We start from the raw sequence: 17,395 nt of genomic DNA, 5'->3' as shown, positions 1-17,395 counted from the left end.
GGAAGGCAGGCAGGCAGGCAGAGGAAGGGATTGGGGAAATGATTGTCATAAATCATCCCAATATAAAGTGATATATCCCAGTTTTATGGTTAAGTGATGTTTTTCTTTATAAAAAATGTTCTTCAGGAAAAAAAAGAATGTGACTATATTTTCTTATGCCCAATAGAAATAATGAAGAGCTGTTGACTATTCTTCCAATAATGAACCATGAAAATGTGTTTGAAGTTAAGCACATACTATTCACCTTCCTTTTTCTGAATAGTTCTCATAGTCTATCCTAGAACTAGTCTTCCAACCACTTTAGAATTTCGGTTGATCTCTGGACCTATGCCATTTTCCTTGCACTTATGTTTTGGATAACTAAACCGAGCATAATGTACCAATTCAAGGCATGCCCAATTTTGAGAATACAAGTGAAATCCGTCCACTTTACCACAGGTTATAATCTTCTTTAAACACACTAGCATGAACTTGGTTGCAGATTTATGTAATGAGTCACTCTTCAACTCAGCCCCCATCCCTCTCCATCCTGCCATATTTCTCCGTCAACCCCAATAATGCCACCTAGTCTCATTTTACTTCCAGAGTGATAATAAGCTAAATAAAAAAAGATGTGAACTTGTTTTTTAAAACAAAACATAAAGTACTTTACCATTGCTAGCACCTTGTTCTTATCTAATTAAACTATCATTCACTTTCTTCTGAAACTCTAAAAGATCATTTAAATTGTAATGAAGTTCTTCCATGTGCTAGTTTCACTACTCAACTTGGCTTAACTGGGAAATTTATCGAATTTTCCCTATCCTATTATCCATTATATTGATGAAAATATTAATTAGTGCCAATCTCAGTATAAGCCCCTGAGAAAATGCACTGGATCTTTTTCCCAGGTGTAATGAAGACTGAACAGTCATCTATGTGGGCTTCCTTCAACCAGTTTAGCAGATTTCCATTTCATTAATCAATATAGTAAAATATTAGATGGCATTTTAAGGAAATGTCTAAGTAAGATACAAAAGGCATACTTTTTGTTGTGCAAGAAAAATCGTCTACATACTTAATTGACTTTGATGCTTATTAACTCATTGGTGTAAAGAATTCTCTTCTAAGCTGGACTTAACTCTACTTAATTTTCACACTTGCTTACTAGTCCTAGATCCTGATAATAGCTATACTGTCACCCTGGGCATGTTCTCATTTTAGCCTTTGGTTTGTTCCAATCCCCTCTCTGCAAACTTATTTTTTGTAAACAAAAAATACCACTGTATGTAATTGTCTCTCCTCCCTTATCTCCACTGTCTCCTGCTTGTCAATCTGATGCAAAAAATACTATTAAATCCTTAGCATTCTGGTTTCTTGCATGACAACATTTCTTTCTCCGTCTTCAGTTCCTCTTGTTCAATGACCTCTATACCACTTTGTGGGAGAACTCCCTCTTTGGTAGCAAATAAAATGAGCCTTGAATAATTTTCAAATATAAAGTTCTAGAGACACCAGTAACATTGAATTAACAAGCCATACAGAATGAAAAATATGTAAAGCTTAAAACTCACTTGGGCTTTTCTATCTCCTTGTATTGATTTTTGTCTTTTTCACACTATTAAAATCTGAGTCTTAATTGAGCGAACCTGCCCCAATCCTGAAATTGTCATGTTTCTTCTTAAAAGTTCCATTAGTGAACCCATCGATAGTAGAGAAATATGCAGAAAAATATTTCTAATACTTGAAAGTAAATATGAGCCCCAATTTTCAAGTTCTTGGCAGCTCTGAAATAGTAAAACATATTTTATTTAGGAGGACTGAGAAATTCAGTGATAAAAATAGTACGTAATGTCTCTTTTCTCAAAGGAATAGAATATGTATGCAGAGCATAAATAATAAAAAGGTAGTAAAACAGTGGTGGAGCAACCATGGCCCGGTTACAAGAAAACTCATTATGGCCCATGTTCGAGAGCCTATTATTTCTTTAATAAGCATATATAAATTGCATTGACAGTAATGGCCGATATGCTTTCTCTAGGGGGAGAATTAGCTCCTAAAAGCCCTCATCCACTAAGAAAACATTAACTGCTGCCTTTTAAAAACTCTTTTTTCCTCAGAATATATTTCAGTGTTTAATCCTCTGTCAATAATGTAGCCACCTCTACTCTTGTATACATATATTGATTAAGGGGAAAAAAGCGGGGGGGGGCATTAAAGGAGAAAGATTTTTAAGGCTCTGACCATTTAAAAATCCACTGTCTTTTCCAGAGATTTTTGTGGGAAGGAGAATTTGAAATTAGCAAAATGCCTCTGATCAAAGTGTCTGGGGTAAAGTAGATTGACAATAATCTCCGATTAAAAAAAAAAAAGAAAGAAAAGAAAAAAACCTAGATGGTGTGTTTGCATAGAAATCTCAATATCTAAATCAAATCTTTTTAACCAAATGGATAGCAAAATCAGCTATTTTAGGTTTGGCCTTGCTCAGAGTTGGGTTAAATCTCTGCTGCAGAATAAAACAACCTGTGTCTTACATCAACTTGTTAATTCACTTAAAGTTACTGAGTTTCTGTGGTATATGTAAAAGTCAGGTAACAAAGAAATCATGATGAGAAAAACAGATATGCCTCCTGTTTTCAGGAAATTCATGGTCCGTTGGGAGAAGGTAGACAAACAGACATAAGGAAATAATTAAATATATAATGGCAAACTCAGAAAAATGATATGATTTTGATGAACAGGGCAAACTTAAATGTGAAGTATTAAAAAGAGAAAGCCATGCTAATAATGGGAGAAGAGAAATGGGGAGGTGATTCCAAGAAGTGGAGAGAGATGAATAAAGGCTCTCAGAAGAGAAAGACCTGGGGATGTGGCTACAGTCCTAAGTACAGCTAGTGGCTCCCATGAGATGGGAAGGAGTCAGCAACCAGGTATCACCGTGTTTCCTGATTATGTTAGGAGCTATTGGAGGGTTTTAATCAGGTGTAAGCCACAAGTCAGTGTGTGTGTGCATGCTCATGTCTGTGCATGTGCGTGTGCGTTAATGTGCGTGCGTATAATCTGGGTAGAATAGATTGAGATTGTTTAAACTAGGGTGGTTATAGCAGAAATGAAAAAAAAAAAAGACAATGAGGTAATTTTGCAGATAGAATGTGCAGGATTTACCAATGATGTGCAGAATGATGGAAAGGATGGAGATAATGATGATGCCTGGCTTCCAGGCTTGAATAACTGCATATATGGTAAATACTGTTCAATGAAGGACACATGCACTAACATAAATACACATACAAAGTACACAATTCCAGAGTTTCTGACAGACTAAGTGATGAGTTAAAATCCAAGGACTCCCCACTTAGGGATCTCATATATTTTGAAGAACGCTTTCTCATTTGAGCCCTAGGAAATCTCTCCCTTTTGGGGCTTCTTTGCTGGTAACTGCTGTCCTTAGCACCCTAGTTGAGGGACAGACATTTCTAAAACAGCCTCAGTATGGACTGTCTTGTGCTCAACAGATACTTAACAGTATTTATAACTATAACTTAAAGATGAGGTCAAATGTAGGACTTTACATAAAGTGTTCCTAGTGTTTTTCCTTTTTAAATTTTTTTCTGTTCAGTGATGTCTGACTTGTTGTAAAATTTAAGAAATCACCATTGCTTTCCTGATTCATAGGGGGCTTCAAGTGGCCACACTAGTTTGAAAAAAAGAAATCCCATCTTAAACTTAAGCCTAAATGGCAAGCTTCCATTGCTATTTTTGGAAATCTTTTCTAGCTATATAAGATGAGGCTGACTTTTTTATTCTTATGAATTCTTTGCTTTCATGTGATCTTTGACAAATCATAATCCCCCAAATATGATTTGCCCTGATGAAAACTCAACAAGAAAGGTAAACTATTGTGGGAAAAAAAAAATTGTCTTTAGCTCTGATCAGCAAGATGCTGGGTGCTGAGGGAAGGAAAGGGGTGGGGTGAGTATTAGGGGAAGGATGCATTATTTAGGTGAATCATCAATGTTGACTTGGCTGTATGCCGATTCACCTTTAAACTCTGAGAAAGAGCATATTGGTTCCTACAACTGAAAAAATGTTCAGCTCCTACAAAGTAGAGGTTACAATCTGATTTCTGCTCTAAGGCCATGGCAATTTTGAGAAAGAGTAAATGTCAGGCTAATTTACTGAAATGCTAGTTTATATTTTACATTTCCTTCAATTCTAGAAGCTAGCCAACTCCCTTGTAGCACTTTGCCTCAAAGGCCTTTTCTTGGCAGAAGTGGAAGCTGCTGGAAAACAATGCTTTTTCCAATCTTTCCTAAAGGTCTGATTTGCAAAGTGTTCCAGAAAGGAAAAAAAAAGAAGAGCAGAATGCAATTAAGGTCTGAAAGAGAGAATGAGGAGATCACCACTGACCAGGAGAGAGATGGGTATTGGTGGCATTTAGCATTACTGAGTACCAGCATCCTGTTTTCTGGTTAGGTTCAGGGGTTCAGACAGAATTGATGAGGTAAACATAAGGAGATGGCCATAGCCCTTAGGCTGTAGAGGTCAGCAAAGATTCTTTGCCTCATTTAGAACAGAAGTAGCAGAGTTCTTGAAATTCAAAGTATAATCTTAGAAAATAGTCTATTCCGTAAGAAGTAATGGGCCATGAGTCAAAAAGCAAATGATCAAATAAAAAACACATTTAGGTTCTTTTCTCAGTTTTGGCAATAATGACATTTGAAAAAAACATAAGTCAATTAGCTTCTTGGAACCTCAGTTTCCTCATGTATGAGATCTGAGACACACTTAGGGACTTAGGAATGCTCTGCTGTGGTTTTCATATGACCTTATCTCTGGCAGCTATTTCTTCCCAACCTCTTGCACATGAACTTAAGACCTTAAGCACTCATGTCTTCCCCTTTTGAGAACACCCTAACTGTCCAAACAATAGATGCTAATCTATAAAAATAATTCATTCCTCTTTGGAGAACAACAGCCCTGGCCAAAACTAGTTGAACTTCAGCTAACACTTCTGCCAAAGCTCTAAAAATCTGCCTTCCTTCCCAAGTTCACACAGCTCTTCCTGAGTCTTCTCATCCTTGGCCATTTTAAATAAAAGCTTCTGCTAAGGGATCTCTGATTGATTTTCTCCCTCAGAGAATACAAAGACATATCATAGCAGGGGTTTTTCAATGTTAATCCACGGACTAGATACAAGAGAGCACTCTGGGGAGATTTTAAAGAAAAAAAAAAAAAATGATTGAGCTCCTCCCAGACTGTCTGTGATATCAGACTAGGAATTTGTCCTTTTAAAGCTTTTCAGGTGATTTCAAAACAAAGTAAAGTTGTATCCACATGTAGAAACCAAATTTTGCAGAGCCTTAAAGTGCTAATGAAATAAGATACTAAGATCTATGAATTAGCAGTTTGCTTCTTTTGGACTCAAGAAAGATTCTCTCAAGTTAAAATTCTATACATGATATTTCCATATTGATAGAATCTACTAATCTCTGATTCTAGGAACCCACCTGGGATGAATGTAAAACACACTTTTCTGCTGCACAAGGATCATCTTGTGCTTTGTACTAAAATAACTGAAATGGAGATGTTCTCTCCAGAAGAAAAAATGGGTAATATCCCAGCAGGTCACACGCTTGGAGTTATTTTCAGCAGAGAGAATAGAGGCCCACCAATTCCTCTTTCATTTGGCTCTCCTGTGTCTCTGGGGTGGACCTTTATATGGCTACTCTCAGTTAGGAATCTACAAATCAGAACTGAACTTGACATCCTTAATATTAGAGTTTAACCTACTAGGGTAAATGGCCAAAAAGGATCTAGTATAGCTTATAATGAAAAAGCAATCCATCTGACTTAATTCCAGCATATTTATCAATTTACTTAGAAGCTAAAAAGTATAACTTGCTGTTGTTCATTACCAGAATACACAAGAAACAAAGAAATCAAACAGAAATTGGCATCTGAACAGTGACTTCAACATTTTATGAGGCCCTAAGATATTTAACAAGACACAAAATTAAAATAGTTTATAATTACAACTTCTTCAATTATTAAACAGAAAAAAAAACCATGATATAAAAGTGTTGATCATTTGAGAGAAAAAAAAAACACTGAGCTTGTTGTTTATTGAATGGAATAGTTCCTAGAAAAATTGGAATAAAAAATAAACTGTGTGTATCTATTTCAAGTTGTGCTTTGGTTTTCAAAATCACCTGCAAGAAATGTGAAAGTGTACAGCTTCGGCAAAAGAAAATGCAATAAGGACAGTGAGGTTTACCTGTCATGGCCTGTTGGTCATCCACTGTTAACTTTAAACTTTTTCCTCGACGAACCACACGCACTGTGTGCCATTCGTTATCATTGAGGTTATAGCCGGCAAAAAGGGTCTCGGGACCTTTGCCTGTAGAATATGCCAAACAGTCATTATGGACACTCAGAATTAGTCAAACAAATGAACCTCACAGAGAGTGAGAGAAAGAGATAAAGAAAGGGGGAAAGTGAGGGAAAGGGAGGAGAGAGAAGAGAGAAAGAAATGAGAAAGAGAGTGGAGAGAGAGAGAGGAGAAAGAGAGAAGAGAAAGAGAGCGAGACTGGCTGGATCAATTTTCAAGCCCATTAAAGTCATGGCAAGCAAGGAAAATGACAAGTTAACAGACATTCTGGTGTGATACTTTAAGAAAAATCTTTAACATTATGCATTGATCTAAGACAAGTGAATGAACCTGTTGTCATAAATAGGCACAGTCAATACAGCATTGAGCAGTCTCCCAACTTTACACAAATCTGGACTATCTGATTTTTGCAGCTATAACTTTCTTACTGGTGTAGTAGCTAACTGTTATGCAACCTCTGACCTGGGGGAGAGATCGGACCACAGGTCATTAGCTAACTATTTTCAGTGAGTGGCAGCTGGCTGGATTAGACTCTGGCAAGGAGGCTGCTGTCAGTACTATATTGTGTGACAGCTGCTCTTCGCTCTTACTTTATGTACCTCCAGTGTTCATCAAGTTCTTAAGTTTATGAAATGTTGTGTCTAAAAACTAAGTCTAGTTGAATACCCAGAAAATGAGTGTAGTTAAAAGCACTGACTCAAGAAATGAAGAAAAAAGAAGTCACAGCCAATAAAGTGTCAAGTGTTGAGTTTGGGAAGAAAAAACAGTGATATTAAACAGCAGTAGAGGGCAAGGATTCCTAGCTAAGGACCAAAAGAAAGGGCAAGAATGGTAACCAACTAAGAAAGTAACTGACAGAGAATCTATGGCATTTCAAACTCCATAGATTTAAATGGAATTTATATTAGCTTAGAACAGACAGATTATGTTAGAAAGTGGTTTTGTGGAAATTATTGAAATGACAAAGTTAGACAAAAGTCCCTCTTCCATTTAAAAAACAAAGCAAGAAAAAATAGCTTTTAATATAACTAGAAAAATGTTATAGACAAATAAGCATTTCTACTAGTCTTGAGATTATGACTCATTGAGAAAAATAATGAAAAGTTTTTAAAGACACATTATTTGGTGATGGATTTCTATTTTTTAAAAAAAGTACTGAAATTCCCTGGTACATTAAAATGGTGAAAGACATGAATCTTTGAGTTTCATGACTTTCAACTGATTCAGGATTTGGGTTTGCTTCACAATTTCTTCAACTAAATTCTACCAGCAAAACCAGTAAATGTCCAAGAAGCATAGGAGAACATGTGAAAAGGCCAAAGAGAAGAAAGAGAAAAAATAAATAAGGGAACCAAGTAGAAGAAACCTCAGTAATCATCTGACAAGAGGTCACCGTTTGCTTCCAGGCCCCTCATATCTCTCTTAGGATGTTACTGATGATATAAGTTTCACCTTCTTTGGTTGGAGTTTCTTTGGAACTTAAAATGAGCCAGTGATATAAATTAAATTTGCAGGATTAACTGTCTCATGTCTTTAAACAGAACCATCATTAAGATTAGAAGTCATCTTTTTGTTTCTTTAGAGAAGTTAAATTCGTCCAGACACACGAATAAAAACCAGTTTAGAAAACACAGTTTTAAGAGACTGATCACTAAATAACTAGAGGAAGCCTGCTAGTTCAGCAACTGCAAAAATGCTTTGAGACCAAATGTTGAAAGCAAGTTCCAGGATCAAAGGAACGCTTTCTAGTTTCAACGGTGAAGAGAGAAGTATTTAATAACTCTGTAGAATCGCAGCATCCTACTGGCAGCAAGGGTCATTCTTAGTTTTGATCTTTGAAAAGAGAATATATCATTTTAAAACTATTTTTATAAGGGAGAGCTTTTCTTTTCTTAGAAATGTGTGCTTTTGAAGCAGCTTCACTCCTGTTCTCTTAATTTTAAAAGTGTTTTGTCAAGAAAAAGAAGCATAAGGGTGATATCATCATTATACCCCATTCTGGGCTTGATCTTGCAGTAAAGTCATAATGTTTAATCTATGAAACAACTATTTTCATAATAACATGCACAAAATCCAATTAAAAATAACCCTTTGGTTCATAAAAATCTCTGTGGGCCAACTTCAAGCTTCTTTCCTACATTATTAAAAATGTAAAGAGATTGACTTTGGAAGACAAGGCTTTTTAAAAATGCACTGAATATTCTCAATTCGAAACAATGTTATTTATGCACCATGAAGTGTAATGGAAAATGCACTGGACAGGTAGTTAAGAACTTGCTTTTTGGTCCTTGATTTGCTACTAAGAAAGAAGTTGGGGGCCTAGAAATACTTATAATGTTCCACGCACTTTATCTGTTCACTTATTTCGTCTTCATATTATTATCATTTTACAAAAGTGGAACAGAAGGCCTAGAAAATTAAAACTACTTGTCCCAAGATCACACAGCTAAAATGTGACAGAAAATTCGGTTTCTATCCTAGGTCTGATCTACTTAAAGTCTGCATACTTCCTCATGCATTATCTTGCCTCCCAGCTATGTGACTGTTGGCTATTAACTTAACATTCTAGTTTCCACACATCTGAATGAAGGGGGTGAGAGAGTTGCTGCTTGTCATGTCTTCCAGCTTGCTCTACAGAATGATCACAATGTTGGGAGATCTTACATACCCTCTGCATAAGCCATGGTGGAAGAAAATCCATAACAATATACTGTACACTGACATGGCTGGTACTAAAGGCATGATATAGAGGAAGGGCCATCAATTTGGGGCTGGATCCACCCAGAATCAGCAACTTGCTAAAAGATTTAGCTTCTGGTGGTCTTAACACCCCAATTTATAAAGCGATGAGATAGTTCCTACAGTGCCTTTGAGATCTCACATCCTCACAGACATTTAAAACATATGGAATTGGTAAAGAAACATGCTTAACTGTTGAAATTTGAGTTTAACAGCTATTTGTCCTTGTATGTAGATTTTAATGGCAAAATTATAGTCAATCCAGTTATTATCTGCATTTCTTATGAGACTTCTTTTCTTTTCTTTTTTTTTTTTTTGAGGATGTCAAAATATCTCTCATTGGTAGTAATATCTTCCTCCCAGCATTAATGTAAGTGTTATGGATTGAAAGTTCATATGTTGAAGCCTGACCCCTAATATAATGGTTTTAGGGGAGGGACCTTTGTGAGGTAATTAGGTTTAAGTAAGGTCATGAGGGTGGAGCCTCCAAGATGGAATTAGTGTCCCTATAAGAAGAGGAAGAGAGATCAGAGTTCTTTCTCTCTACCACATGAGGTTACAAAAAGAAGGTAGCCATCTGTCAGCCAGCAAAAGAGCCCTCACCAAGAACCAAACCTAACAGCATCTTGATCTTGGACTTCTCTGACTCCAGAACTATGAGAAATAAATGTCTATGGTTTAAGCCGCTCAACTCATGGTATTTTGTTATAGCAGCCCAAGCAGACTAAGATAGTGAGCAATATTTTAAAGATTTTTAAAGAAAGTTCTCAGCATTGTTTCTATTTTGAAGATAATCATTCCTTGGGTTTTATAGGAAGTTACACGTCATATGTAATTTTATACTCAAGTCTTACTATAACTTATTAAGCCATAGTAGTTTTTTTTTTTCTTTCATTTTTTAGTTAACAAAGCAGATTTAGAAAGGTTGAGTGTATTATAACTCCCTGTCAGAGGCAGTAGAGAGTGAAATTAAGATTGATCTTGAGGTCTTCTTTCCCCATTTCGGGGTCCTTTCCACAGCCCCCAAAAGGATCTACAGACAATAAAAGAGAGAGACAGTGTGGCAGAATGCCCACAGGTACTATTTAACCAGACTAGATCAAAATTCAGCTCTACAGGGTAATGCTATTTTAAGGAATTTTAGAACTAGGAGGATGAGAGGTATAGAAATCACTAAGCCACTTACAAATAAAGAATACGACGTCAAAAGTGATTGTATAATGTTCCCTTGGTCACAACTATTTAACTGTGGAGTCCAGGTCTCTAGACTGTCAGTCTACTGAGCTTTCTTAAATTATTCTGCCCATTATATTAGGCTGAACTAAAGAACACCAAGACCTGAGTCTATGGTTTGGTCTACGACTGCACTTAGAATTGCATTAAAGTTGAAACCAAGTGAGAATAAATACAGTTTATTAAGAGAGCTGGTCTTTTCAAAAGTTTAAACTATGGTATAAGTGTTCTCTAGTTGGTGATATTCACTGGATTTTTTGGTAATTATGTAGCTAAAATGTATTAATAACAGAAGTAGACACAATAAAAAATTCAGTTTTCCTCAATCTAGTTCAAGTTTATTGTTCTTTGACAACTTACCCATTTATGAATTTTAGGTGACTCTATGACCTTCTTCCTAAGAAGGGCTGGAGATAACCATAATTTAAGACATAGGACAGAGATGAAAAAGTATGTGAGTGTGTGTGTGGAGGGGGGGATTAGCAGTTAGCAAAACAATCCTTTTTTGAAATCTACTGCTCTTACAGAGCTTTCACTTAACCATTAAGAGATACACTTAAAAGATGATAGCTGTTTTTGACCAGATTAGTTATCACATTTGCTAATTACTTTTCATTTCCATTTTCACTATGGGAAGAGATGGTGGTAAAAAATGGATTTTGTCCCTATGTCCATCATCAACTAATTATGTCATCTTAAGTAAGTCATTTATATTCTTAGTTCCTCATATTTTTATCTGTAAAATAAGGATGCTTGATAAGAGCATATACTCTCCCACATTCTAACTTTAACATTCTGTCATTCTTGGATGGACCAGAACTGCTCTGAACTATTTTCCCACCATGTGGCTACACGAAAGGGTGCGATTGTATAATGAAGTTCTCTAAATTTATAAAATTTTCCTAATTATCATTTTATCATTGCTAATTTCATCATGGGTAGGCAGAGGGCAGAAAAAAACTTTAACAAGTGTTTTCTAGGCCTAGAATTACTAAACTCAAATGAAACCAGTAGGACTATACTGATAAATACTAGGATAGGTGTTTATTAATTTATATTGTCAAATTTTAAGGGGGAGAACTCTGTTTTTGTCATCTTGGTATCCCTCACAGATTATAGCACCAAATAATCTATAAATGATCAGGCAGGAGCAAGAAATACACCATTCTGTGTAATGGGCTATGCCCCAGCTTTATGGAAAAGTTTCCTTCGGAAACAAAATCACAGATCAGAAGGTTATGTGGTGAAATAATGAAGTCATCTCTAAGGAACGCTTTCATTTAGCTATGGTAAATTATTCTCTCCTCTATTTAATGAATCAGGTTGGGCCTGGGCAATGTTGGAGACTCTGACCCAGTGATTTTCTAAGCTTCCCTTACTCATAACAAATACAGTTGTGCAATGTGAAAATCAGGAGCTAAACTAGGGCAGTGGTTTTATTATTATTATTTTTAAATCAGTGGAATTCCTCCCCCCACGTAATCTTGCATAATTAATATAAAAATCACATAAAAGGGGAGTTGGACTGCTGTTGAAGAAGCAGGCTAACTTGGCCTCCTGAAGCATCATCCTGAACCCCCAGGTGCACAGAATGCTCTAGAGGGCTCATTTCTCTGTTTAGAAAAAGGATGATTATCAGCAAACTCCAGCGATATTTAAGTATCTTTTACAAGTAACATTTTGCTTTTAAAATTAGATTTGATTTATAAAAATAAAATTATAGTTTACAAATTAAAAAAATACTTTATCAAACCATCATTCATCATGTGTAACAAGGTCCAGAGGTATTCAAAGTGACCACTTTTTGTCTGTCTGCAATGTTAGCCTTCTAGCCTGCATTTTCAAAACACTCTTAATTACAAAGTCCAAATTCATAGACTCTCCCCTGAAGATTTTGCAGACTGTTTCCTCTTACGTCATATGAGCTATGAAACAGATTGCCTTTCCTTATTCGGATTCATCAGGAAACTAAGATTCAGGATGTGTAAGTAATTTTAGCAACTTGATTCTTCTTCCTCAAAAAAAAACTTTTTGGCATATTGGCTTTCCTCATAATTATTTAACATTATTTTTGTTAATCACTTTAATTCTATTTCAAAGTATTAGAGCATAAATCAATATGTGAATTTATTTAACAAACAAAAGAATAGCTTCCAAGGGATGTACAAATAATTAATTCAGCTGTCTCATTTTACAGACAGCTCCAAGGGAGGTTAAATGATATATATCTCAAATCTCCAACAATATTAAACAGGACTTTATTGACCAATTTCAGGTTTGTGTGCAGGCATATTTTAAATTTATTTTCATGTTTTTGGAATTAAAATTATATATAACAAAATGCACATAAAAGTAACTTTGAATTCTTGCATGCAAGTGTCCTATGAACTACTTATACTGGTTTTTGAATGTGGGAATGTGGGAAAAAAATAGTAAAGAGCAATAGCAAAGAATAACATAAGGCTAAGATATCTACGAAGTGATGCTGTCAAAGATATCTAGGATACTACAATAAGACTACGATGACTCTGGAGCTGAAAGATGGATGTGGTTTGAGAAAATCAAACATATACTAATTATATTTTGATTTTTAAAACTGTATATCACAAAGCCGAAACACATTACATACCCTTTAGGTAGCAGAACAAGAGTTCTGCCTCCACTGGTATATTTTAAAGATGTTAAATACATAAATGGACCATCTGTATCAAGAATCTTATCTCTTAGTATAGTTCAAACCAACTGGTTCTGGACTTCCTTTTTGTTGCCTTAAACATCAAATGTAAATAATTTCTATTTTATAACTCTATATAATTATTTAAGTGGTTAACGTGCTTGCTCAATTAAACCATTAATTAAACATGAGGATTTTTATGGGAGCTTCTGCAAAGCCATAACCTGGTGTACTGCATAGATGATAGGCAGGTAGGAATCTATTTAGTTTGCCTTCTACAAATGATCCATCTACTCTCTCCATTTTATTAAGAACAGATTGTGTCTTTTCAATCACAGTTATCTGGGCTAAAGATGGGCATCATGTAAACGTGGATCCTAAAATGTCCACAGTTATGCTATACATTAAAAGTGAAAAGACTAGCGCCGACTTATGCATATAAATTAATTCTATATTTATACATGACTTTTCATTTTTTTAGATCATTAAACTGCCTATAGCACACAAGAATTGAATTAGAAATTACAGTGCTATAGCATCTCAGAATTACAAAATTTTAAAATAAAATGGTCCATACTGTGTCTGCTGTTTATCCCATTTAACTATTCTTACTTATTCATTCTGAGTTATGTGGCATCCATATCCTATTAATTTTATTTAACTATTATTTTGTGCCAAATGCTAATCTCAGCATTGGGAATGTCCCAGCTTAGATTCTCAGAGAGCTTATATTCTAAAAGATCAGAGGTCAAAATACTTTTTCTGTAATGGGCCAGATGGTAAGCATATTTGGCTTTGCAGGATGTAGTCACCACAGTGATACTCAACCTTATTATTGTAGTATATAAAGGGCAACAGATTATTTGTAAACAAATAGGTATAGCTTTGTTTCAGTAAAACTGTTTATTAAATCAAGCAGCCAGCCTATGGGCTGTAGTTTCCAGGCTTCTGTAAGATACACATAAATAAAAAGACAATTTAAATTTCCCGTTCTCATAAACTTTTACACCGAATGTGAAGTAATAAATAATGGAAAAATATTTAAGAGCTTACAAGTCAGGAAACCTGAATTTTGCATTCAATGTTGCCATTAAATCTAACATAACCTTAATTATGCTAACAGTCTTTTATTGCTCTTAGTCTGAGTTTTCTTATCAGTAAAAACAATAAAAACAATGACAAAACCTAAAAACAATTTTAAAAAGTTTTAAATGGCATAAGACAATTGCAAATTCCCTCCACTTCTAAAATCTAATTACCTTTCCTATTCCGCAAACTTAGAATAGCACCTTTATTTAAATGTGTGATATTTGTGTGTGTGTGCATGTAAAATTAGAGTTTATCTCTATTAACTTTTCCAGGTACTAACAAGACTTATTTGACAATTGATTTTGAGGAAAATAGCCTCTGGGTGGGAGGCAGGATGCCATGGAAGCTGGAAACAAGCCTTGTCATTATGACAATAATGAGAAGAGAGAAAAGCCATGAGAAACAGAAGCAAAAGCCACCACTGCTTGATGCCTGAGTCACAGTTCCTGGCAGTAGCACTTCTTACCTGTAAATGACAAGAGGATGTGCTTCTCAGGTTGTAATTATGACAACTTCAACCCGTTTGACTTTGCCAATAGTTTCCAGTTCTAAAATAATTACTTTAAAAAGTGTGACCTCTACTTAAAAAAAAAAAAAAAAAAAAGAGTGACTCCTCGTTAAATGTTTCTATTTTATCTTTCTCAATTTCTAGATGATGGGCTGGGAGCAAAATTCTTGTTTTTTGTTTTTTCTCGCATGAATCAGCGGAGACATTTAATTACAAATTAAAATTAAACACATGTAAATGGCACCTTCAGATTCCTCTTTTTCTATTCAATAACATTACTAGGGGAAGGACCTACTAAATAATTTGTGAGCCCAATGTGAAATGAAATAAAGAATTTCAGGACAGTAACAGCAGGGCATTAATCCAAACACAGGTCCTTCTAAGCATAGGCTCCTGGGTGACAGCACAAGTTGCATTCTGTTGAAGCCAACCCTGATTAGGTTATAATTTTGTGCTTATTTATTTTTAAAGTTGCCTTTAGTTAGTTTTATATATGAGAATGTGCAGACAAGGCTGGAGGCAAAATAGTTCATTTATCCATGTAAGAGGTACAGTTGAGTCACCTGCCTCACCTGTCTGCACTTAATGACGAGGCCTCTGGGGTATGAGAGAAGCCGTCTTAGAGCTGTCTTGCTGGCCCAGCCTAGTGTCAGTCACGACCTAGGTTTGTTGACATACTAATCACCCTAACGACCTTGAAGCTGAACTACCTAGCAAGCCATGTCACTCTTCCCTCTTCTTTTCTATCCATCTTCAGCCCTCTTCAATTAAGCTAGGGAGGCATACATCCTTGAGAACTATTACAGATGTCTTCATGAAGAGCTATTCGCCTTTTCTGTATAAGCAAAGAGACATTAATAGAGTTCTAAGGACAGACAAATTTCTTTACAGTAAAAATATTAGAAGTGCTTCTCCCCAATTAAAAAGTACTTTGAGCAAATAATATAAGGTCTTATATCAAGCTTGGACATGTTTGATTTTCAAAAATAAAAACCAAAGGCATATAAAAAACTTTAAAAATCCACTAGAGAAATGAAATAGTTATATGCTAATTAATTACATTCTATTTAGTTTAGTTGAATTGTTATATAAGTCTTCCCCTTTTTTTTTTTTTTAAACTTTCTAAAATGTGTATATCTTGGTCTGCTGAATTTGTTCTGGACACCCACACAAGTTACTAAGCTGTATGACCTTGGGTAAACTAAGTTCTCAGTGACTCAGTATTCTTATCTGTAAAATAGGCTAACAATAGAAGTATTTTACAATAAAAATTTAATGCATTTTAATCTCTTAAAACAATGCTTGGTATATGGTGAGCCTTCAATCATAGTACAATAATAACCATTATTATTAGTATTATACTGTCAGCATTATTATCTTTCCCTCGATAAGTTTAAAACCTCAGAGAAAATATTCTATATAAATATCCTATATCCTATATGTCCTGTAGTTCAGTGCCTTGAACGTAATGAACATTAACTAAATATTTATTGAAGGGGTATATCTGTTTAGATTGTGTTAAATTTTTTTTATGGTAGATGAAATATCTCTTGATAATTAATCCCAGTAGTTAATGAAAAGTAATTCCATTCACTTTTGATGCCTACATTCACTAAAAAGTGTCAATAAATAGAAAGCTTTACCCCTTTGTTTTCATACTTGGCAGCACAGAATCTGGTAAGTTATACAGCTGGAGAACTTGGGTATCTCAGTTATCTGACTAATTATTTGACACTTTCTTTCTTTTTGCTCAGTTCTCTTGAAAATAAATTTAATGATGTGTAGAGCATAGGAAAGCAAAATGACCTAAGGCCAGCAGTTAGTAACTTCCAAATGCAAAGTAAGTAGCTGGTTTAGGAATTTGGGGAGTCAAGACTTAATAAGTATTTAATTATAAGATAACATGAATTTTGCCTCCAAAAGGCTTTGACCTTGGAGAGCTGCTGGAAAAACTCCACAAAGACTCCTCTGCCATTTTCTTAACTCATACCAACCCTATTCTATTATCTACAAAATAAACTTCAATATATATGTAACTGCCTCATCTCTTCCTCCATAGCTGGCTAAATATCATCACTCTTCATCACTCTAGGCAAATGAATAAACAGGGTTTGAATCTTCTACTAAAAAAACATTTACCCTCTATACCATAGCATTGACATTGATTGTACCCATTTATGACAGACAAGGATAAATATCTTTTATATAAATAATTTTCAATGTGAAAAACATACATTTTAAAATATACATTTTATCTTTTAAAAACATAATTATATTTACAAAACAGTAAAAATGAACACAAATTATATAAATTTATTGCTACAAGAATGTTTTAAAACAGCTCTATGTAAATCTAATCTAGCTCAACTGGCAAGTTCAGGAAGAAGCATAATAAAATAAACCTAATATAATAAAAGGAAAAATTTGGACTGTGACTTTATTTTGAAGTAAAAAGGTCATTTCCAAGAAATGCTTATCACATAAAAGGATAGCTTGCAGGTATATAATGAAGCACTAAACAGTCAATGTACTTTTTAGTAAGCATTTATAATGCTTTATAACTGAAAATTTATTCCGCATTAGTGTAACATGAAAAGAAAAAAAATTATATCGAAATATAGTGATACTTATTTAAACATGTCTTATGCAATACCTACACAATGCCAAGCAATCTGAATGAGAAAAAAAAAAAAGAAAGAAAGAAAAAGCACACAGGTACTCAGAATTTTGGAATTTACAAATATTCTATTTGATATTCCACAAACAAAGCCATGCATTATAG

At 34.8% G+C, this 17,395-nt stretch overlaps 1 protein-coding gene across 16 annotated transcripts in view; it reads right to left on the bottom strand.

Annotated features, from left to right (window-relative positions):
* NRXN1 (neurexin 1) overlaps positions 1 to 17,395 on the bottom strand; it is a 1,011,597-nt gene that overhangs the window by 515,564 nt on the left and 478,638 nt on the right. For all 16 annotated transcript variants that reach the window (XM_025045123.1, XM_025045125.1, XM_015587507.2 and 13 more), the window contains one exon: positions 6,257 to 6,379. In XM_025045123.1, the coding sequence (XP_024900891.1) occupies positions 6,257 to 6,379 (123 nt within the window). The remainder of the gene's footprint in view (positions 1 to 6,256; positions 6,380 to 17,395) is intronic.

This window comes from Pteropus alecto, unplaced genomic scaffold, assembly GCF_000325575.1.
Source record: "Pteropus alecto unplaced genomic scaffold, ASM32557v1 scaffold131, whole genome shotgun sequence".
In the NCBI taxonomy this organism is placed as follows: domain Eukaryota; kingdom Metazoa; phylum Chordata; class Mammalia; order Chiroptera; family Pteropodidae; genus Pteropus; species Pteropus alecto.
This window is presented reverse-complemented; position numbering and strand designations above follow the sequence as displayed.